A 22588-nucleotide genomic window follows, 5' to 3' on the forward strand; every position below is an offset into this window, starting at 1 on the left:
TTGATCACCTGTTATCTGCAAGGCACTTTGCTAAATGTTGAGCTTAAATAATGGTTTCTTATTAGAAAATACTTATTACTAAAGAAATTCATTTATCCAATAAAAGTATCTACCATAGGACAAGTTATGTCCATTTGTGTTAAATATGAAAATTGAGTACTTAATCATTTTAAGGTAGACTTCACTAAGCTATGAAAATTTACATAAATGAAAGTGCATATGATTTGACATGTATAAAGCACTTAGAAAATCCCCAACATTTAGAAGTACTTTGAAACCTAGAAAACCTTGTATGGCTTATATGGATAGCTTTAATCACAGTAGTTTAAAAATCGATAAAAATCAGCAAGTTGTTTTAAGTCAATGATTTTAAAAATGTTAAGAATGGGCCTAAGCATCTGGAAATAGCACACACTCTACTAAGTTTTCAGTGTCACATTCAGTAATCAAAAATTGCTGTGTTTAGCCGGGCGGTGGTGGCGCACGCCTTCAATCCCAGCACTTGGGAGGCAGAGGCAGGCGGATCTCTGTGAGTTCGAGGCCAGCCTGGTCTACAAGAGCTAGTTCCAGGACAGGCTTTAAAAAAGCTACAGAGAAACCCTGTCTCGAAAAACCAAAAAAAAAAAAAAAAAAAGAAAAGAAAAAAAAATTGCTGTGTTTGTGACAGCTAATTTTTCTAAGGATCTTCTCATTAACTGCTTCCTGAAGAGCCTTGCATTAAATTTATCAAAATGGCATATAAAATGTTGGCATTTTTTTTAGCTGTATGGTATTCATAGATCTTTTAAGAATTTTGAACCTTTATACTTTTATTTTTTTTTTCTAGGTGAATCTCATCTTTTATTGGTTGGGGATCCTGGCACAGGTAAATCACAATTCCTCAAGTATGCAGCCAAGATTACACCAAGGTCCGTACTGACTACAGGAATTGGATCTACCAGTGCAGGTACTGGATGTGACAATTTTAAGTAAATTAAATTAACATTAATACAGAAACTAACAGTTATCTTCTTCTGAAAAAGTACCTGTTGTAGAATTCAAGTAGTTATTTAAGTTACTGCCAAAAATTGAAGGAAATATAACATCCGTATTGTAATATTAAGGAAGTATTTTTAAAAAGGTCCATGTTTTCTGTTTAGAACTTAATTTTATGTATGAAAATGTAAAGATGTCATTTTATAAAGATCTACCAAGCAGAACATCAAATAAGGAAATTCATTTTACAGAGTAAGTAGATAGCATATAGCTTAAGGCATTTTCATGGCCAACAGTGGCTCCTAATGACACCTTTTAGAGAGATTTGTTTATTTAGAAAACATGTGTTCACATATGTACTAAGAGATTCTGTTCATACACTGTAAAAGCACGTCAGCAAGTATATTTAAAAGCTTTTACAGATAGACTATCAATATCTGGTTATAAAGTGACAGGAAATTTAGGAGAAATTATTTTTAAAATGTATCTTGATGTTTTCTATTTTTATGGTTTTGATTATTCTGTTCTTGTAAAAATAGGACTTTGGTTTCACAGGGTGTTGTTACATGTTAAGATAGCCTCATTCTATAGTCTCTACTCAGAGTTCTTATGAGATGCTTGTAAAGGTCATCATAAAAGAAATGTCCCAGGAGTTCCATCTGAGGACTTTAGATACTGTATTAGTGACTGCTGCTAAGATGGGACTGTGAATTGAGAACAGTAGAAGAGGAGGAGTGGCCCAGTGTGTTCTACATCCTAAAATCAACAAGACACTGTGTAAGTAATTACATGAAATGATTCCTAAGCAGTTATGAAGAATGTCAAGAAACAAGCCCATGTCATCTTGCAGGCAACTAATAATGTCAGGCTATTAATATCGAGGAAATATTACAGTAAATGGCTATGGCTTCAAAGTGTCAATGATAATGTAAAGTGAATTAGCACTTTTCACACATTTTAAATGTCAAGATCAGAATCCAAATGTGAGAAAAAAGATTAGTAGAGATTTTACAATTGTAGAAACTTATTGCTACTTTCTACCACTCCAAAGATGCCATAGCCTTTCATCGTTCTTTTGAAGTCCATTTAGAGTCAGGCTGCACATAGTTTAAGGTGTAGCAAAGGGGCCATGTTCGTGAAAAAAAAATTTAATATAAATGTGTAGTTCTGTTGCAGGGTGATACGGTATCACTATGGATTGTGGTAGAAAACCATACCATAGTCTTTCTTTTCTTTAAATTTTATATTAATTTCATTTCTTTTGTGTGTGCATATATGAAGTTAGAGGACTACTTGTGGGCATTGGTTTTCTCCTTTGATCATGTGAATCCTGGGTATTAAATTCATGTAGTCAGGCTTGGCAGCAAGCACCTTTACCTGCTGAGCCATATTAACAGTCCACCAAAGACTTTCTTAATAAAACTAGACCCTAAAACTATAAGGTAAAATAGTAGAAAGTTAAGGGTCAGACAAGGTTATGAATGAGCAAATGCATGCATGCATACATACTTCCTCAGTTTCTAGAGTGCTTCCTTAACTCAAGGAAATGATACCTACTTAACTCACTCAAGGAATGATAACCTACTCACCTAGCTCTTCAGTGGTATAAATGGGCAGAGGGGTGTCTGTGTGTGTGTCTTTTCCCCAGACATTGCATTGTGGCATGTGTCTTTAATCCTAATACTCCAGAAGTAGAGGCAGGCAGATCTCTGAGTTGAAGGCCAGCCTGACCTACTTAATAGGTTCAAGACACCCAAAGCTATATAAAGAGATGCTATCTCAAAAAAATAATAATAATAATAAATAAATAAGGGGGGTCTGGGGATGTTATCTAAGCCTTTTAGTTATAATTCAGACATAATGTCTATAAACAAGGCTAAACAGGAGGGAATTCCATGCATGCTAATTTCTTAATTCTTAATTTAAATAGTTCTATTATTATTCATTTGTTTTTTAACTTTAAATTCTACAGAGTAGTAACATTTAAAATAATAAAAGGCAATAGTTTTATGTCTCAAACTTATGACAGTGAGCTATACATTTAAAAACTGACATAAAAACCTAAACATATAATATTGCGAAGTGGTATTTATAATCAGATAAAGACTCAAGTGAATTGCTTTACTTGGTGATTTTAGTTTTTACTTTTTATTTCTAACAAACTTATTCCTATGGTATTGATCACTTAACTCTTGTTTTAACATTTTCTCCTAATTGTAGTTAGACAAAAATGAGATTTTTCTTTTCAAATACTTTTAGTAGTCCGAAGTATTTTATTTTTAAAATCTGTGAACTGGGATATGGACAGTACTGTAATAATTTGGAGTATTGAATTTCAAAGTTTTAACATTTAACAAGACTTTTTTTCACAAATTCATATTCTAAAATATACATGCCTTTCTAAAAAAACAAAAAATGCCTTTCCTTTCCTTAAAATGCTTTTAAAAGCGCAGTATAAAAGCTTAGATGTGAAGGCACTGCATAACTTGCATCTTATGGCTGTCCTGCTTACCATCAGCAAGGGTCAAAAGAAAATATTCTACTGTAAATTTAATGGAGCAAATCCTTGAAGTACCTATTTCTTATTAAAGAAAATATGCTTTTGACCATTTATTTGGTAAATTCCTTTCTAAAATTGCTCTTCAGAAAAATTGTCGGGAAAAGCTGTCTAGAACATGTCAACTACGGCTATGCCCTGATCTTACAACTTTAATGAGAAGCAAAGAATATGGGTATTGTAGCTGTGAACAAAACTAGCCAGCTTATTAGGATAAAGCAAAGTAGACCTTTCTAAATTACTGTTCTTATAGCAACACTACCGACAACCCAAGTTCAGAGTTTCTGTAAACTGAACAGCAGATCTAACTATAATTGTTTTTTGGCTTTTCGAGACAGGATTTCTCTGTTTAACAGCCTCCTAGCTGTCCTGGAACTAGCTCTATAGACCAGGCTAGCCTCGAACTCACAGAGATCCACCTGCCTCTGCCTCCCAAGTGCTGGGATTAAAGGTGTGCACCACCACCATCCAGCTATAATCTAATCTTACACTTTAGAAACCTTGCATTTGTTCTTGCCGTGTTGAAATCTCTGGACAATAATGATTTGTGATAGTGGTCTCAGTTCTAGAAGTAGGGAAGCATAAACCATAGTCAGAGGGACTTCAAAGGCAGCTGCATTTATTACATAAAACCACAAGTCCAGTGTTAACACAAGCCGTGGTGGTAGCCACAAGATGCACTGGGGTGGCCTAGGAAAGCCTTGGTGGCATGTAGTTGATTTCAAATTCCCTTTTTAAAGATAGCTTTTCACTACAGAATGGAAGTTTGCTCCTTAAATTAAAAGGACGCTGTCTTCACAGGAAATCATTTTAGTTGAAGTAAACTTTGTTCTTTTAAAGGCTAGTAAAAAGTATTATTGTCCAAGAGGCTAAAACACCTTCACAACCTGGTCTAATAATTGATAACTCTTCTTTTTATAAATGCTTTAATTACATATAAAGGAGAAGAAAATAATATATATACTTTAACCAGATTAGTTTCAAGAACAAATAAAGCAACACATTAGAGAAAAAAAGTACTTAAAAATAGTTGTATTTATATTCCACAATTTGCTCAAATACTGGTTTTCTTATAAACTTTCTACAGGATGTTTTTAAACAGATTCTTCACATTTCACCTTGACTATGTACTTACGGAACTTCAGGGAAATAGTTCTGTTTTTAATAGCTTAATTTGTACTAATGGGATGGCATGTTATCACATGCAGTCCATGTGGGATTCTAACATGACATTCAGTGAGTTTTCTGACGTGGACCATCCCTTTGATGCTGAAGGTAATGCATCTGTTGAAAGAAGTGACTGTAGATTTGGGTTACTGCTCTCTGCATCTTCCAGTTTTTCTGTGTTATCTTCCCAGTTAATGTGGAATCTTGTGACTCTGGGATTAGATGCCAAAATATTCCTTTGAAGCTAGAAAGAAAAACAGTTAAATGTGAGCACCATAAAAGTTAGATTACCATATGCAAACTGGGTGGGTTCTGTTAATCCTTTTAAAGGACTAAATTCATATGCAAAGCTATCAGAAAGTGAAGCAGTTAAACATAACTAATAATTAAAAACTAATACAGCATTTCCAAACAGGAGACAGGGAAAAATTCATCTAGCTCTTTTCATCCCTGTAACAAAGTGTCTTCTTTTATACTTCTGCTTCCTAATGCTAAGAGGGGAAAGGTACTTCCCACCCTTTAGAGAATGTTTTTAGTTAAATAAGTATGTCTTTAGCCTAATGTGTTTTCAGGCTGGGAATATAGCTCAGTGCAAGTAAGTATTCTGGCTAAGTCTGTAGGTTCGATCCTAAGCACCAAGAAATAAAACACAAAAAACAAAGACTTGAACAATTTTCCTCAAATAGAACCTCTACAATTACTGGGATCTTAACTGTAATATATTAAAATGCATTTTCAGGAACAGTATTTTAGGGGATTGTTTTTACTATTATTTTTGTTGTTGTTTTGTTTTTTACTGCTATACAAAGGTTCTATCAGGAATAACCCTGGCTCAACAGGATGACTCCAAATTATGGAAGGCATCCCAACCCACCAGCAGAAAGCAAAACTTTAGTTTGTAGCAAGTCTGCCACATAGAGTACCATGGTCAGTTTATTTAAAAAAATTAAAAAAAAAAAAACCCGTTAACTGTTCCCAGTGGGAAAAATTTAAGATACTAAGTGTTTTTAAGACTACTAAATCAAATTTTGATGTCTCAGAATTTAAGTTGTCATCATCAAAAATAATAGGATAACATATATAGCTATTCTAAATATTAATAAAAATAAGCACACACTGGCAGGGTGACAAATGAATCCTAAAACCTGGATAACTGAGGAAGGAAGAATGCCATAGTTCAAGGCCAACATGGGTTACAACAGAAAATCCTGTCTCAAAACCATTGCAAAAGAAATGAGTAACAAAATCACATTAATCTTTTTGCCACAAATTTAGGAAGCATTATGGGCAAAAATATATTTAATCACTTCGCTACAAAAAAAAGGACAGAATATGTCCTCAGTGTTAACTCAAGGTACCCACCTAACATTAATTTAGTGAGGCAGGACTGAGGTCATCCATGCAAACAGAGCAATGATTAGTTTGTTCAAGTGCTACAACACTTCAGATTTGCTTCAAGACCGTGTTCATAGTGTAGAATGAAATAACAATCCTCTAAAAATTGAATAGTACAGTAAGTAAAAAGGAATAGTAAGAAAAATTACCTTAGAAAAATCTGGTTTTACTGGTGGATTTTCCCTTAATTCTGTTTCAGTATATTCATTATTTACATAGTAGCCAACTCTAATAAATTCTTGACCTCGATAGGTACAAGTAATTAGCACAACTGTTACCCCCACTGCATCTGCATCTGGAATGAGTCCTGGATTCGGTGCATCAGCCTAGAATAATTTTAAAAGAAATACACAAAGGACTGTTAGTGGCAGGTACAGTGAGTGAGTTTCAATTACTTTAGCACTACTTGAAATCACATTAGTGGGGGAAATGCTTTTTTATTAATTTATTTATTTTTGGCTTTTGGAGGCAAGTCCTGCTTGCTACATAGCCCTGACTGGACTGTTACTCTCTGTTCAACCCAGGCTGGCCTCAAATTTATGTAATTCTTTCACTCTGCCTTCTGACTGCTCAAATTTCAGGTGAATAGCACCACAACCACCTTACCCACAAAATGTTCTTTGGTAGGAATTGGCTCATACCTAGAACATAAGGTTCCCACCTCTGTGTTTTAGTCCTGAGTACTCTCAGTACTTTGTAGGCACAATTATAACTAAAGAAAGAAATAATTCTGGTTTTACTCTATGGTGATTAATTACCTAATATTGATTATAAAATCATTGTTTGTAATTAAGTCAACCATTGTAGTGATCCTAACCTGTTGCAGCTCTAATTTTCAGTACCAAGTTACTATGTATTAAATTAGTTTCACAGAACTTATTCCAGTAAATGTATATTCTATCAGTTTTCATCTTCTATCAGAGACCTGGGTTCTTTATACCTAGTCAGTCACTGTTTGCAAATACTTCAGTAGTAAACTATATGAAACTGACAATTCTATTCAACCCCTAGCACAACTAAATAAGGAGGAAACATATACTGAAAAAAACTGACACTGGATCTTAAAAACTATAGAGAAAGTTTGAAAAAATGAAAATCATTTGTAAACAGTCATGTTATTGGGCACTAAGTATAGTGTGCTGTTTGTGTCACATATGCTGGGAAATTCAGTGCAGGCAAAAACTTTAGGCAGATGATACCAAAGACCACATTTTGAATCATGGTAAACCTTGAGGAATGGAGAAGGTGAAACAGTAGAACTAGAAGACACTAAAAATACCAGGAAAAACTAGGACCATGTCGATAGTAATGAGCAAGATGGCTGAGACTGACTCGATGGAAAGAATAGTAAGACATAGTGATGGCAGAGGCATCTGAGTAAAAGCCGTTCTGTGTGGTAAACAAATGAAATGCTAGCATAATAGTTTACTGTTTCCAGCACCAGAGAACATCCTTTGCACATGAACTCTTCTGAAAATACTTCAACTTGGAGACTTTTAAGACTATGTACACACACACACACACACACACACACATCCATACAATTAGCCCAGACTAAAAGCAATAAAAACTCATGGAAACTAAAAGTCTCAGTTCCCTTCAGCTTCTCTTATTCTCTTACCTTGTCACTCTGAGCATCTCAAGTCTAAAGGCTGGGTGTTTGTCTTCATCTCTTATGCAGAATACCGCTAAGCTTTCTAACCTGTCTCTGTAAGATATGCCTCTGCCTTAAACAGTACCCTTGGCTATGAAGTTCCTTCACCCACATCCCCCAAATTTATCTCTTGATATCTTCATCAAACCTATTTTTTAAGCAAAAACCTTTCTGATTCAGAAGGCAGCAGCTACCCTATTTATGTTACTTGACACAAACCTCCTAATATATGTCTTAATATTATAAATGCAGCTGTAAGAATTTATTATTTTAGAATATTATTTTCTTATTACTCAGTTCCCATCCCGATAGGGTTTATGATCCCCTTTGGACCGACACCAAGGGTGGCAATACAGACCCTCTCCTGTACAAAATACCCTTTGTCCTACAAATCTTAAGCATCTTGGGGTTACTTTTGGGGTATCCAGTGGGATTCTTATATACCTGGAAAAGGGTGACTATGGGAAAGAGTTCGGTAATGTTTCTACCACCCAGCAAATTAGTTGTAGCTGTGTCTATGTTTAAAAACATGGTAGCTGGAGGATTCAGCTTGCGCAAATTTGGGTCATGAAATGTGTGTGCCTCTCACATTATTAAGGGTGGAAAAGTTATGAGGACCACTCTTGTTGACCCAATCCTCAAGACTGGACAGATGTCTGGACATTTCCCTGCTAGTCTTAAGACCACTTGTAAGAAACAGCAGACCAGGAAAATAGGACAGTTTGCTCATAAAACAAAAGAAAAAGTGTACCTTAGTTTCTTTTCATTATTAACTGTCAGACTTTAAAAACTGAATAGGCTAACACATGACCTAAATCACAGAGCTTTCTGTTCTTTTTGGCAACATTTACACCGATACCAACAAAAGCTACATACTGCTGTGACATTCCCCTCACAGCACTATGGCAAGCCAAAAGCTTAGAGGTATTCTTAACATAAACACAAAAGATTCCCAAAGGCTCACTCCAAAACCAGCAATACAAAGAATATATATGACTATACATTAAACCGAGCTACATAATGAATTATCAGTACAGTACGTAGTACCAAGGATTATGGTCCAAACAAATCCTGCCGCTTTATATAATAAGATAATAGTCTTCAGTTAATTACAGATGTAGCTAGTTTTGTCAATAATTTGCTAATTGCTTTATTCCTTCTAATATTCTTATGAGGCAGGTCATTAGTGGGGTCACATTGTCTTTGTAAGTAGAAGCATCAGGTCTGCCTGCCTGCAACTGCAGTGCTTCCTTGGGCGCTCTGTGTTGCTATGGCTTTCACAAGGTTATGCACATATACAACTCAATTTAATGGCACTTTTAATTAAAGTATTACAGCCTTTAAACTACTGTAGATGAGCCTTTCTTTGCTATTTGTTTATATATACTAAGTTATTTGGGGTTTGCTAATAATAGTGAACAGTCCCTGCTCCTCAGTTCTTAGGTGTGCTCTTAAGCAACTCCTCGCCCATTTCTAATGGAAATTGTCCTGTCTGTGAAGGGAGAAATAGAGGTCAAGGATAGGAAGTAGATCTTTCTCCTGGATTCTGCCTACAGTGAGACTCAGTTAGGCAGAAATACTTTTAACAAAAATCAGTAGTTCTTTAAAAGCTAGCTCATTACGCATTGCAGTATGATAAATAGCTCCCTCTAAGAAGCATGGATAATTGAAAAAAGTCACTAGTTTTATACAGCAGTTTAATATAAAGTAGGAGAAATAACACTTGATGCAGAAGACACTTTCTCAAGCTTGGGCACAAATTTAACTACTGTTAGTGGTAGCTGAGAACATGACTTATACTAACGGGGTAGGATGTGTCACAGCAGCTAGAGAAACAGAGATTAGGAGCTTCGGTGAAGAACCAGACTTCAATCCCAGTGTTTCAAGACACACATCTCATCTGCTAACATTTCTTAGTCTTCAGTGACTGACTGACAAAATGAGGTTGTTGAAATTACATCAGAAGATGCCTATTATTAAGCAGCACACCATTTGAATACACATTGGGGATGCTTTGATCCTGAAGAACTGTTCCACCGGACAAAACCAAAATCAACCTTGTGTGCCATGATACAGTTTCTGGCGTACTTGTTTTCTGTCTAGCTCCCAAAAGTAAAGACATTTGCGCACAGATTCAAGTACAGAACTGTTTTACGACAGAAAGTGCCTGCAACGACAGAGCAGACTAATAGTGGGACTGGATGAAGTAAAATTGCCTAACACAAAAAGGATAAGAGCACAGAGATAACTCAGTCTATTAGAAACATCTTACCTGAAAAACAAACATATGCCTTCCTGCAGGAACAGGGCCCACTAAAACAGAATCTAAGACTTGATCGTATTCTTCACTTTCTGCAGAGCCCACATAGATAATTTTCCACTCCAAGTCTAGGATTAAAAACCAAAAACATTACTTCATACCAGTAATTATATTAACAGTTGATAAAGTCCTCCTTATCCAGAAAGCTATGGAAATGTTCATTATTAATTTCTTACCAGAATTCATATTCTATTCCAATATCCTCTCGAAATTTTTCATGAAGCACTGGTCACTGAAGAGGGCTCCTCACAAAACATGAACAAAAATTGGGGAAACACTAAAAGTTTGCCCTAAGTACAGTACTCAGAGACCTCTGTTAGTAAAGAACACCTGAAACACATTAAATCCCATTGCTTGGGTAATTTATTGTGCAATCCCTCAGTTTCTTTTTGGGTGCCATTTTTGGCTTCACCACTTGAGGAATTAGCCTCACTACTGGAGAAAAGTTGCCCCATGAAAGAGAAATCAGCATAGAATCTAGCGGAAAATCATTAGCAAACCTTCTTTGTGGTTCAGCTGACATAAATTTGTCAATCTGTTATCTCCTTACTCTTGCTAGCTAACCGAATAACTGATAATGTTTGTAATAACCTGGACTTAGCATTGATGCATATTACCACTATACCAATTGTAGCTAAAGGACAGTGGGGCTGTCTGCTCCTGTTACTCCCTTCTGCCATACAGTCTTAAAACCAGAAGAGGAAACCGAGAGCCTAAGCTCTTCATACCGCAGGGACAGGGACACGATACACAAGTATAGCCTAAGACCAGCCTTGTAATTGCAGCTGCATTTCATTAAGCACCTTTTAAGAAAAGTCTCTATGGAGACAAGAAAGGAGTAAAACTATTTCTTTTTGAAGGAATCTGCTCTTTAAACATAGGGTGAAGACGACAGGTATCTCCTATGACGCTGAGCTATGGTCCATGTTTGGCTTCATTACAGTGACACTACACTAAGCACTCCTAAGGTTTGTTTCCTTGGTTCACTCTGGAGAATGTTAACAAAGCCTTTTTTGTGTAATTATATAGGTATTCCTTAAATTTGTAAGAGTATTGGTATTTCTTTGTATTTGTACTATATCGCAAACTGAAACTTTTTCAACTTCAACTTCCTTATTATTTGTAATGTTCTAAAAGTCAACAGTTACTTTTTGAGGACCTGTTATGTCATGGCTTTACCGCAGAACTAAGGCTATTTGGATTTTCAGCTTTTATTTTGTCCTGCATCTGGCATCTCATAAGACACTTATTTGTTGATGAATCTAGGAAAAGACAATAAAATTATCTGATCACAAAGAACAGGAAATACAGTTACAAACAAAAAGAACCTGCTCGGTGTGTTCAGGAATAAGCCAAGAGGTGCGGATGGGAGCAACCCAGCCAGATCATGGAAGGTTTGATGCCCATCATTAAGGTCTCTGGCTTTACACTTAGCGACATGGAAAACCACAAGTTTTCTTGTGCTGCAGGTCCATCCCAGAGCTTTCCAAATTCTAGGCACCCACTTTACCACTGAGCTATAGCCCCAGCCCCTAAAGGTTTTGAGCAGAGAAGCGACATAGATCCACCTTTCATGTTAAAGGATCATTTTAACTGGCGTGCTTTGTGTGGAGTGGATGAGGGCAAGGGAACAAGAGACTGTTTCAGCAATCGAGGACAGAAGTTATGGTGCTCATGAGTGATGTAAACCATTACATCCTAGGTAAAGTTTGGCGATGGAAGCAGCAGTTGCCACTTTTTTCCTTTCAGATATAAAAAAGAAAATAATCAGTAGTTAGTTTTATATATGTTTGGAATGTCTATTAGACACAACATAGGTCAGATCTTAAAAAATTGAAAATTGGCAATAATACATGAATGGGATTCTTAGGGACTGAGCCTTTGGACTCTCCAAAGTTGACAGGTCAGGAAGATGAAAAATCAGTAAAGTAATTTAGGAAGCTAGTGGCCAATGACGGAAGTAATCCAAAAGCCAAATGAAGAAACATTTAAGAAAAAGAATATATGAAAAGCTACTAAGTTACCTAAGGTGAATGGGCTTTGTTACTTATACAAACGCTTTATCATACAGATATAATTATTCAAGTATATACTGTGAGTGTGTTATATAAACAAGTAAGCAGAGACTTGGAGAAGCTAAGTTATCTACTAAAAATTCACACAGCTTACAAATTAGAATTAGAATTCAGATTGAATCGCTGCTACTTAAAAGCCTTAGGTTTAAAAAAATAAAAAAATAAAAGCTGGGTAAACTTGCTCTTTCTAGTTTTGACATAATGGAATCCAAGAACATAGAAGGTGGGTAAAGACAGGTGAGCTAGATAATCCAGTAAGCATAAGCTATACTCAAAGAACTGGCACACACTGGGCTTTAATGCTATGGCATGCTTTAGTTTGTTTATAAACCCACTTTTCCTTTTCTAGTCCTCTGTATTTCAGGAAGTTAAGGATAAGGCCTGTGGCGCTACAAGTCACTAGCTGGAATTTATTCACTTATTTGTAAAGTGAACTTTTCCATTTGATTATGGCCATCCCAGGCAGAAAGTATCTCCATATGTAATGGGAAGGATGTGACCAAGGAAAAAACAGCACTGTTGGGAAGATCTGTGGTCTAGTAGAAAGTATAAAGCCTTTGTAATCAGAAGAGGCCTGGACTTTCAAATAATAAAGTTACAGGCTCAGTTTTGGTGCCAATATTAAACCCTAGAAATGGCAGGTAGGCCAATAAAACTTGTACAGACCTAGTGATTGGGCATGATAAAGCCCCTACTTAAATCCCTTAAAAAATTATACATTTGTTGTGTTTATGTAAGCATATGGGCATTGACGTGGATGGAGGTCGGAGGATAACTGGTTGGAGTCAGTGGCTCTCTCTACCACGTGGACTCTGGTGACTGACCTCAGGGAGTAAGGCTGGGCAGCTGTGGCTTTACTGGCTGAGCCATTTCACTGGCCTTTTCATCCCACTTTTTAATGTGCTCTACTCTTAGACATAAGTCCTATAAAAGAAATAACCACATTATCTTTAGAGCAATACTACTTAAGGCTTCTTCTAAAGCAAAGCTGCAAGGCAGCTTTTATAATAAAGTTAAAATATTTCAAGATGATTGACAAGTATAATAAATAGTGGCTAATCAGTGGGTTGAGGGTAGACACAAATTATAAACTCAAAATTCCCTTCTAAGTATTTTGTACTTTGATCAAGAACTTAAAAAAAAAATCACAGTACAACAAAAGTATAGAACCTACAAAAAAGCTTTTGCTATAAAAATAAGTCAACTCCATTTCCTTACTCCACACAGCCTCTAGATGGAGTCTACAGGAATGGCACCTTTATTGAAAGATTCCTTTGCAGCTTTGGAATGACTCAGCTTAAAATACCCTAAAATAATGGTGCCCTGGTTTTGAAGTGTACTAGAGGTAGGTGTCTTCTTGACATGAGTGATACCATTGTTGTAAAAGGATCCCATTTGGTTTCTGGGAATAGCTGGTTTGGAACTATCCAGTGTAGCAACACTGTAACAATATCCTAGATCATGTCTTCCCTGTACAAAGTTGACTCCTAAAATGGAAGCCATGGCTTGAGAAATGGCTGTGCTATGAAGAACTGCTGATGCCTAGAACACTGTATTGAGTTAGAATCGCCTCATACGTGCTTTTTTCTTTATATTTGCTCACTTGTATTTAAACTGGCAGTTAAAGAAAAAAAAGAAACCCAAATGTTGGGTTTAGAAATGGGTTTAGTGTGTGGAAATGCTTTTACTAACACTATGGGACAGTAACAAATGGGGTTTTAAGCAAAACATCCTTACATCATCACAGCCTATTCGGAAACTACTATATTTTAATAATGGCTCATTCTTCAAAATATTTCCCACATATTAAATGTATACACATTTATACTTTATATACGTATTAAAACAACAGAGGGGTACATTTTAAAGTAATGGTTGTGGTTAGCTAAAAGAGTGGAGGAGAGAGCTGTGACTTCCTTTTTACAACTTTCTTGAAGTTTATTGCAATGGGCATATATTGGTTTTTATAATTAAAGTTAACATCCTACATAAAGTACATTGTAGAGATTAAAAACGTAAATGAAAAGAAAAATTATTTCCATCATGATTAGGATAGTACTCTTAAAGGCATTCTGACGAAATAATGTCAAGTCCCAAGATGTCCTCCTAACTAAAATTAACACTGAAGTTAAACGTGTTTCAGATTTTGAAGATGAAGCACCGATTTTAACAAAATTTAAGAAAAGTGGTAAGAACCGTACATTTTAGCTTTCTAAATTCTGCATTCCTTCACCATTCTGCATTTTTTAAACCTTAAAACGTACTCGAGAAAAGACTTTGTCTCGTATTACATAGCCACCGTTCGTGGAGTTATTTTAATGGCATCTTCATACGTTCTGGGGAAAGTCTCTGAGACTTTTGAGAAGCCAGGACCAGGGACTGTTTAAGCAGGCGCCCTGCTCTGGCTCTCGGGCAGGATGAACTTCCTCGCTCCGCACTGTTTCAGACAGATTTCCATCCCCCGGGAGAGGCGTCCACATCGCCGCGGAGCAGCATCCCGAGCGCCCGCCGGGGAGGACGACGGTCCCCGGGAGCCGGGCGCGGAGGGGCCGAGTCAGCGCCCGCCTTCCGCGCTGGTTGGTGGAGGGAGCCGGAGAGCGGCGCGAGGACAGCCTCGGCGGGGCTCGGGCGGGAAGGCGCGGGCCCCGCTCGCCCCCGGCGGCCCGGAGCAGACGTCGTGCCGCCGGGTAAGATGGCTCCGTTCCCTGGCGGGCCGCGGGGCCCTGGGGCCGCCGAGGCCGCACGACCCCCGCCGGCGCCTGGGGCCGCCGGAGCCGCCCGCCGGCCCGCCGCAGACAAAGCTGACAACATGGCTCCCTCCGCCCGGTAAGTTGCTCGTAAGTTGCGGCGCGGCCGGCGTCCCTCAACTTCAAGTTTCCCTCGCATGGCCGCCCTCCCGCCACCCGCGGCCCACCCCGCGCGAGGCCGGGCCGGGAAACTTTAACGTCCGCCGCCGCAACTGACAGCCCGGCGCCACTCACCTTCAGACAGGTCCTCGATGCACTCGAAGGTGATCTCGAACTGGAACGGGTTGTAGAAAGGCGACGGGTTATCCAGCACCACTACATTGTTCACCTGAACCTTTGCCATATTTTGAAGAAAACACAAACAATGGGGCCGGGGCTGGCGGCACCACAGAGTCCCGCGCGCGGCCGCTCGGAAGAGCGCAGACCCCCGCCCCGGCGCGGCCCGACGTCGTGCAGCGGCGACTTGAGAAACTTTTTCCCCCTTTTTATTTACACGGCAGCACTCCACAGTGTTTTGCAGCTTTCCGAGTCCACTCAACTACAGCCCATTCTGCTCTGATAACTAGCAGCGTTGCGCGCGATTGGCTGCCCCCGAGCTCTGACCCTCCTCCTCCAGCGAGGGCCGTGGCGGCGAGCAAGATGGGCTCCCGCTCGCGGAACGGCCGGGAAACTTTCACTGCGGCTCCACCTGCTGGTGTGGACCAGGACAAAGGCGCCGAACAAAGTGAGTGGAATAGGGGCTGGGAGGCCCGCGCGGAGGCCGCCGCCGGCGGGGGGAGGGGCGGCGCAGGCCCCGCCCCCGCCCGCCGGGCCCGCGCCTCACGTCGGGCGTGGCCGCGGCGGGACGGAGGGGGCGGGCCCGGAGAGGGGGCGGGGCCGGCGGCTGTGGCGGGAGGGCGCGAGCTGGCCCCGCCTGTGCGGAGCTTGGGCCTTTTGGGCTCTCGGGCTTCTCCCCCTCCCCTTCTCTCCTTTAACGTTCGTCCATCAGTGCCACGGCTTTGCAGGCTCTGCTGAATTTAGCTGATAAGATGCGATTTTTTGCACCCGTCAAACCCGGCTCTCTGTTTTTTGTGATGATGGTAGAGAGTAGGAAGGACTGGTTGCAATGGAAATAAATTGCATCTCATAGACCCCTGTCAGCTCGAAAGAAGCAAGCCATTTTGGAAGTCAAGTTCTTAAGGCACTTATCGACGTTTTGGTAAGACAGTGCAGTTAAATAGATGCAAAATGAAGGCGGGGTAATTTCACACACACACACACACACACACACACACACACACGAGGGAGACCCATAAAAAAATCTGAATATATGATCTTCAACTGCACTTTGAAATTCTTCTTATCTGAAAAGACCTAGAATGAAAGAGGAGATAAAAAGGGAAAGGTGCGATTAGTTAAAGTCAGGTTTCTGCCATTTGGGGAACCCGAGCAAGAAGTTAGAAAAAAGAAGTGGTGTCGGAAGAGCAAAGGACAACAAATTTATTATAATAGTTTGAGAAAGGAGAAAAGATAAGGTATACCATGTCATTTGGTCTTCAGGAAATTTATGCCAACCATTCCTAGATTAAAAATTGCAGCACCACAAATTCTCAGGAGCCCTTAGGTGCCTGTGAAGCCTGACTGAACCATTTCAAGGCCTAACTGGGGGGAATGTTGCTTGATTATGCTACTTAGCTACTTTGGGGGGGGGGGGGGAGCAGAAGCTTTTCACACCTTTGTAAAGTAAAATGTTTCCTTTTACTAAGTAAAGGTGTTACTCAAACTATTAGGGTCTTTTTTTCCCCTTATGAATGAAACTACTGAACTTTATTAAATTTAGAGTGAAAAATTGTTTCTTACTATTAATGGGCAGTTGAAGCTTTCTGGTAGTTTGCAGGATTTTGGTTAGTCGTTCTCTGGACATGTTCAGATTAGGTGGGTGGCTAATGATGAAATATCTTTGTCTTTTAAAGTTCTGTTGGAACAGGCCCATCCACGATTGTTTAAGGAAATGAAAGTGAGGAGAGAAGCACTTTTTGTCGGTAGACTGGGCAGTCAAGGGGACTCTACCAACCAGTTCATTCACAGTTGCTTCTGCCTCAGAGTGAAAGTCACACTGTGGTGGGCGAGGCACTCCAGCAGGCTGATAAATAGTACACAGTGCACAGGATACAAGATACATGCCCACGGGCCTTGTGAGGAAAGAACAAGAAAGCAGCATTCACAGAAGAAACAAACCAAAGCTGTCAGTCTTAGAAAGGCTAGCCTCCAGTACTGTGTTTAAGCTAGCCTGTGGTATTTTGTTATGCTAGCCTTAAAAAAATAGTGAAACTATGATGACTTTTTTCTCGTAGTGAATGGTGGTTGCTTGAGTATTTAAGCATCTTTAGTCCCAGTATTCATCAGTTTTCAAGTACTTTATAAGCCATGAAATGCAATAGGGAAGATGATGTGATGACGTGGGCTCACGGTGTGCATAGCTATTCTTCAATGGAGGAATCTATTGTTGAGCATGTATCTTGACATTTGAATAGATAAGCAGTGTTTCCATGGATCCAAAGCTCCTCTACAAAGGGCTTCTAAGACTAGAACAATTGACGTTACCCAGAGACCAGTGAAAAATAAGTTAAACTCAGTAGAATGAAATACAATATTTTTGGAATTGGGAATGAAACAATCCTGTCTGCTGCAAAAGGTAAAATAGACTAATGTTTAAAATTTGTATTATCAGGCTTGTCAATGATGGTGCTCACCTCTAATCCCAACACTTGGGAGGCAGAGGCAGGCATATCTCTCTGAGTTTGAGGCCAGCCTAGTCTACAAATCAAGTTCCAGGACAGCCAAAGCTACACTGAGAAACCCTGTATCGAACCCCTTCCCTCAAAGAGTAGAGAAAATTTCTTCTGTTCATTTTATGTCACTGGTTAAAATGGAACCTAAATCTTTCTCTTTTAATCATAACTTTTTGATCACATGAGCTACCTTTGCTACTAGTATAAGGTCTTGATATGCATTATTTCTGACTATGTTAGCATTTCACACTGAAATTTAACATAATAAATGCTCTTTGTATATACGTAATAATGAAAATTATTGAGCAACCAGTACCCTAGAATGGCTAGGAGGGCATGGCATTACCATCCAGGGTAGCAGTTAAGGGCTGGTACTTAGAAACGAACTACGTAAACTGCTGCCATAGTTACCTCTCTGTTTTCACCACCGAAGGTAAAAATTGAAAGTGTTCTTTATTTATCAAAAAATAGAGGCATAAAACTTCCTGGAAAAGAAAAATCCCATAAGCTGGTGAGAACTGTGTTAATGGCTTCATTAACAAATCCCTGAAGAATAAAATTCTGTGAATGTGGATGGCTAAGGCAGGTGCTGGCGATGGGGCGTGATCCAGCCAAGAGAAAACTGAGAGACTCTCCCCTTGGAGGGCTTTCAAATGGACAGCCTGTTTTGAAGAGACAGCTCTGAAAGTGGGGAGAGGATAGAACCACAAATCTTACCCTGAGTCCTTATATATTTTCAAACTGATGCAAACTTAGGAAACCCCATCCCCTGTGTTTTCTTTGGCTTGGCTTAAAGGTAATTATCTTTTCTTTGGGGAGGGAACACCAAAATGGCCCATGTGTGGGAGGACAACCAGAGTGGGTTCTCCCCTTCCAGCCTGGGTTTCGGGGTCAGTTTCAGGTGGATGGGCTTGCATGGCCAGCCCTTCGCCCCATGAGCCAGCTCACCAGCCTTTTAAATTTCCTAAGTTTCTTGAGTTTTACATACATTGTGCCTTTTCGCATTGTCTGCTCCATAGCATTAACAAAAGCTTTACTGTTTGCTATTCATGGCTGTCCACCACTCTGCTAAAAATTTGTTAAAGATGCCTGCTTTGTGTCTGATACCTATTTGTAGTGAGCTACTGTGAAACGCCCATTAGATAGCCATAAATGAAAGCCCTCCGCTTTCCAAAGCAGTAGTATTGTGTGAGTGCTGAAATTTGCTTTATTGTTATTACATTGCTTTACCCAGTATATTAATGGAAATTTCTAAAAATTATTCTGTTTCTAATTTCTTAACCATTCCTTCCTCACCCTCTTTTAAATTGGATCTTTCTAACCCTTGAACTCAGTCTTCCTTGCAGCGTGTCTTCAGTTTTTCTTTGCCTCTCCCACTCATCACAGGTTTTCCTCTTTACCTGAGACTGGTGGGTGGGGGAGGGGTGATGAACGGAGGACTCAGAACCTTAAAACATCTCTAGGCTAGCCCACTGCTTGTACAGAGTCACTGCTAAACAAAGCAGCTTTTTCTAGTTGGTTGCTATAGAGACAAATGACATTAAATGGAGTTACATTTGGCAGAGACTAAGCAAGTAGGCTTTGCAACACTGGGGACTTCATATGCATGGCCTTTTAGAGGCAAAGACTAGAAAGGGTACGGCAAGTTTCACAAATGAGCTAATGAGTTATTAGTTGGTAGATGTTGTCCAAGTACCCTTTGGTATGATCACACAGTATTTTTTAAAAATATAGCTTAATTGAGATATAACTCATAACATATTCCCTCATCTAACGTATCTAACTTAATCATTTTTAAAAGATATTCAGGATTGTATTGTGTAAGCATCACCATAACTATGGAGTATTTTCATCATCTCAAGAAGCTATTTTGGAGGCAGAATGTTGTATACATAATAAATAAATAAATTTTTTTAAAAAAAAGAAAAAAAAGAAGCTATTTTGGCCCTGCCATGATAGTTTATACCTATAATCCCAGCAATCAGAAGTCTGAGGCAGAAGGATGGCTACTTCAAGTGCATCCTGAGCTGCATAGCAATATGTTGTCTCAAGAGGCATGGTGGTATGGAGCGTTAATCCCATCCAGAAGACCAAGGCAGGCAATGAGTGCAATGCCAACCAGATCTACATAGAATTCCAAGCCGGCCAAGCCTACATAGTAATCTCTATCTATATCTAGTAATTATCTATCTATCTATCTATCTATCTATCTATCTATCTATCTATCTATCTAAAGATGTATATGGATAGGTAGGTAGGTAGATAGATAGATAACTATTACTCCCTATGTTGCATTTATTATAATCTCATTTTATGTGCACATATTATAATTTCATTTTTCTTAACAGCTGAATAATATACAATTATGTAAATGCGCATTTTCAATGTCCTAACATAAGTTGGTGGAGATCTAGGCAATTTCCAATCTGTAGCTATTATAAACAAGTGTCCCTGTCATAGGATGTAGAGTCCTTTGGGTATGTGGCCAATAGCAGTATAGCTAAATCTTCAGGTAGATCTATTCCCAGCTTCCTGAGGAACTACCACCCTGATTTCCATAGAGGCTGTGCCAGTTGCACTTCCATCAGCAATGAGTTAGTATTCCCCTTTCCCACATCTTTGTCAGGGTGTGCTATCATTTGTTTTATTATTGATTTTGGTCGTTCTGACTGGTATAAGATGAAATCTCAAAGTTTTGATTTGTATTTTCCTGATAACTAAGATTGTCAAACATTTTTCAAAGTGTTTCTTAGCCATTTGTGTTTCATCTTTTGAGAAAACTATTTAGTTCTCTACCCAAATTTTTATTGACTTGTTTTCTTGATGCTCAGGATTTTTGATTCTTTATATGTTCTATATATACTCACCTCTATAATTGGGATTCTTTTTTCACATTCTGTAGGCTGCCGCTTTGCTTGGAAAATGGTATCATTTGCTCTGCAGAAACTTTTTACTTTCATAAGGTGCTACATAGTAATTGTTGATATTAGTGCCTGTGCTTTTGATGATCTGTAAAGAAAGTCATTTCTTGTGCCAGTGAGTTCAAGCCTACTCACCACTTCCTGTTGTATTCATAGTAACTGGTATTATGTTGAAGTTCTTGATTCATTCAGACTTGGATTTTGTGCAAGTGATAGACACAGATCTATTTATCTTATTCTACATGCAGCTATCCAGTTTGATCAGCACCATTTGTTGAAGAAGGTACTGTCTTTGCTGCAATATACCTTTTTCACTTCTTTGTCAAAAATCAGGTGTGGAATTGTCTGGTTCTTCAATTGATTCAGTTCAATTCATTGATCAATGTGTCTATTTTAATGCCAATATTGTGCTGTTTTTAGTAAAATAGTTCTGTAATACAACAGGAGAGCTGAGGTGGTGCTGACTGAGTTTTCTGTCCTACCCGGTTCGCACAGTCGTTAAGTCCCAAAGAAATCACACAGAGGTCTACATTAATCATAAACTGATTGGCCCATTATGTCAGGCTTCTTATTAAGTCTTATAACTTATATCAGCCCATTATTCTTGTCTGTGTTAGCCATGTGGCTCAGTACCTTATTCAGCGGAGCAGTCACATCTTGCTTCTTCTGTGGCTGGGCCAAGACTACAGAAGAAACTTCCTTCTTCCCAGAATTGTCCTGTTCTCATTGACCCGCCTCTACTTCCTGTCTTTTTGTCCTGCCTTGGCTACTGGCCAATCAGCATTTATTTAAAATATAATTGACAAGATAAAGACCACTGTCCCACAGCAGGGTGGTGATACCACCAGCAGTTCTTATTCATGATTGTTTTAGTTACCTTTGTTTTATATGTTTTCATATTAAGTTGAATATTGTGTTTTCAGTTTCTGTGAAGAATGTGTTGAAGCTTTCATGAGGATTGCATTAAGTCTGTAGGGAGATTGTTCCTTCTTCTGATATCTTCTTCAATTTCTTTTTTCAGTGTCTTGAAGTTTTGGGGTTGTTGTTGTTGTTGTTGTTGTTTTATATCAGCCTTTAGAGTTAGAGTTATCACAAGATTTTTTTTTTTGTCTTGATTTCCCTCAGTCGATTTGTCATTCGTATATAAGAAAACTACTGTTTTCTTGTTACTTTGCTGAAGGTATTTGTCAGGTATAAAAGCTTCCATGAGGGGTTTTCAGGGTCATTTATGTATACAGTCATATCACTTGTACACATGGGTGCTTTGCCTTCTTCCTTTCCTATTTGAATCCCTTTGTCCTCCTTAAGGGATCTTACTTCAAGTACTGACTATATTGAACAAGTGTGGAAAGAGTGGGCATCCTTGTTTTCTCCCTGATTGTGGCTATGGGCTTTGTGTAAATCATCTTTATTATATTGAGGAATGTCCCTTGTATCTCTAGTTTCTCCAGCACTTTTATCATGAAGGGATTCTGGATTTTGTCAAAGGTCCTTTTTGTATCTAATGATCATGTGGTTTGTCTCTTTATGTGGTAGATTGCATTTATCTATGTACTCCTGTTGAACCATCCCTGCAATATTTGGATGAAGCCAACTTATATCTATTCTTTCTGGTGAGATATATCTTTTAAGAATTGAGGTTTGAGCAGTAGTTTCACCAGCTCAGAGCTTCTATTTGATTAAAAAAGTGTGCACAGGATGATGTTGAATTGGGAGAGGGAGAGAGGCATACAAGAGAGAGGTTTGTCAAGTACTCTCAACAGCCATCCTCAAAGTTTTAGGCATTTTTGCATAGATGTTTCTCATTATTGTATGCCCGCACTGTTTGAGAAATCGTTTCCATTAGGTATGCAGGTATGCATGCTTTACTGTGGAGCAAGTCGCTGGAGCTCTCATTCCAAGAGAGGGACCCCTGCTGTGACAGTTCTAATCTTCACTGCTCAGTTGTTCATTCAGCTGTCATAGCTGGTTTACCAGAAGCTTCTGCTGCTAGTGCCCCTTTTCAT

General features: G+C 38.9%; 2 protein-coding genes across 3 annotated transcripts in view; one reads left to right on the forward strand and one right to left on the reverse strand.

The window, feature by feature from the left end:
* Mcm9 (minichromosome maintenance 9 homologous recombination repair factor) overlaps positions 1-22588 on the forward strand; it is a 68454-nt gene that overhangs the window by 16402 nt on the left and 29464 nt on the right. For both annotated transcript variants that reach the window (XR_005286522.1, XM_038339087.1), the window contains exon 7: positions 827-946. Coding sequence is in view for 1 of the 2 variants with exons in the window: in XM_038339087.1 (XP_038195015.1) it covers positions 827-946 (120 nt within the window). In the remaining variant the exon portion in view is untranslated. The remainder of the gene's footprint in view (positions 1-826; positions 947-22588) is intronic.
* Positions 4550-15573, reverse strand: Asf1a (anti-silencing function 1A histone chaperone). Its single transcript, XM_038339088.2, has 4 exons — positions 15125-15573; positions 10021-10136; positions 6244-6420; positions 4550-4943 (listed from the first exon to the last, which is right to left on the reverse strand). The coding sequence occupies exons 1-4, from the start codon at positions 15231-15233 to the stop codon at positions 4731-4733; spliced, it is 615 nt and encodes a 204-aa protein (XP_038195016.1). The 5' UTR covers positions 15234-15573; the 3' UTR covers positions 4550-4730.

This window comes from Arvicola amphibius, chromosome 8 (assembly GCF_903992535.2).
Source record: "Arvicola amphibius chromosome 8, mArvAmp1.2, whole genome shotgun sequence".
Lineage (NCBI taxonomy): Eukaryota > Metazoa > Chordata > Mammalia > Rodentia > Cricetidae > Arvicola > Arvicola amphibius.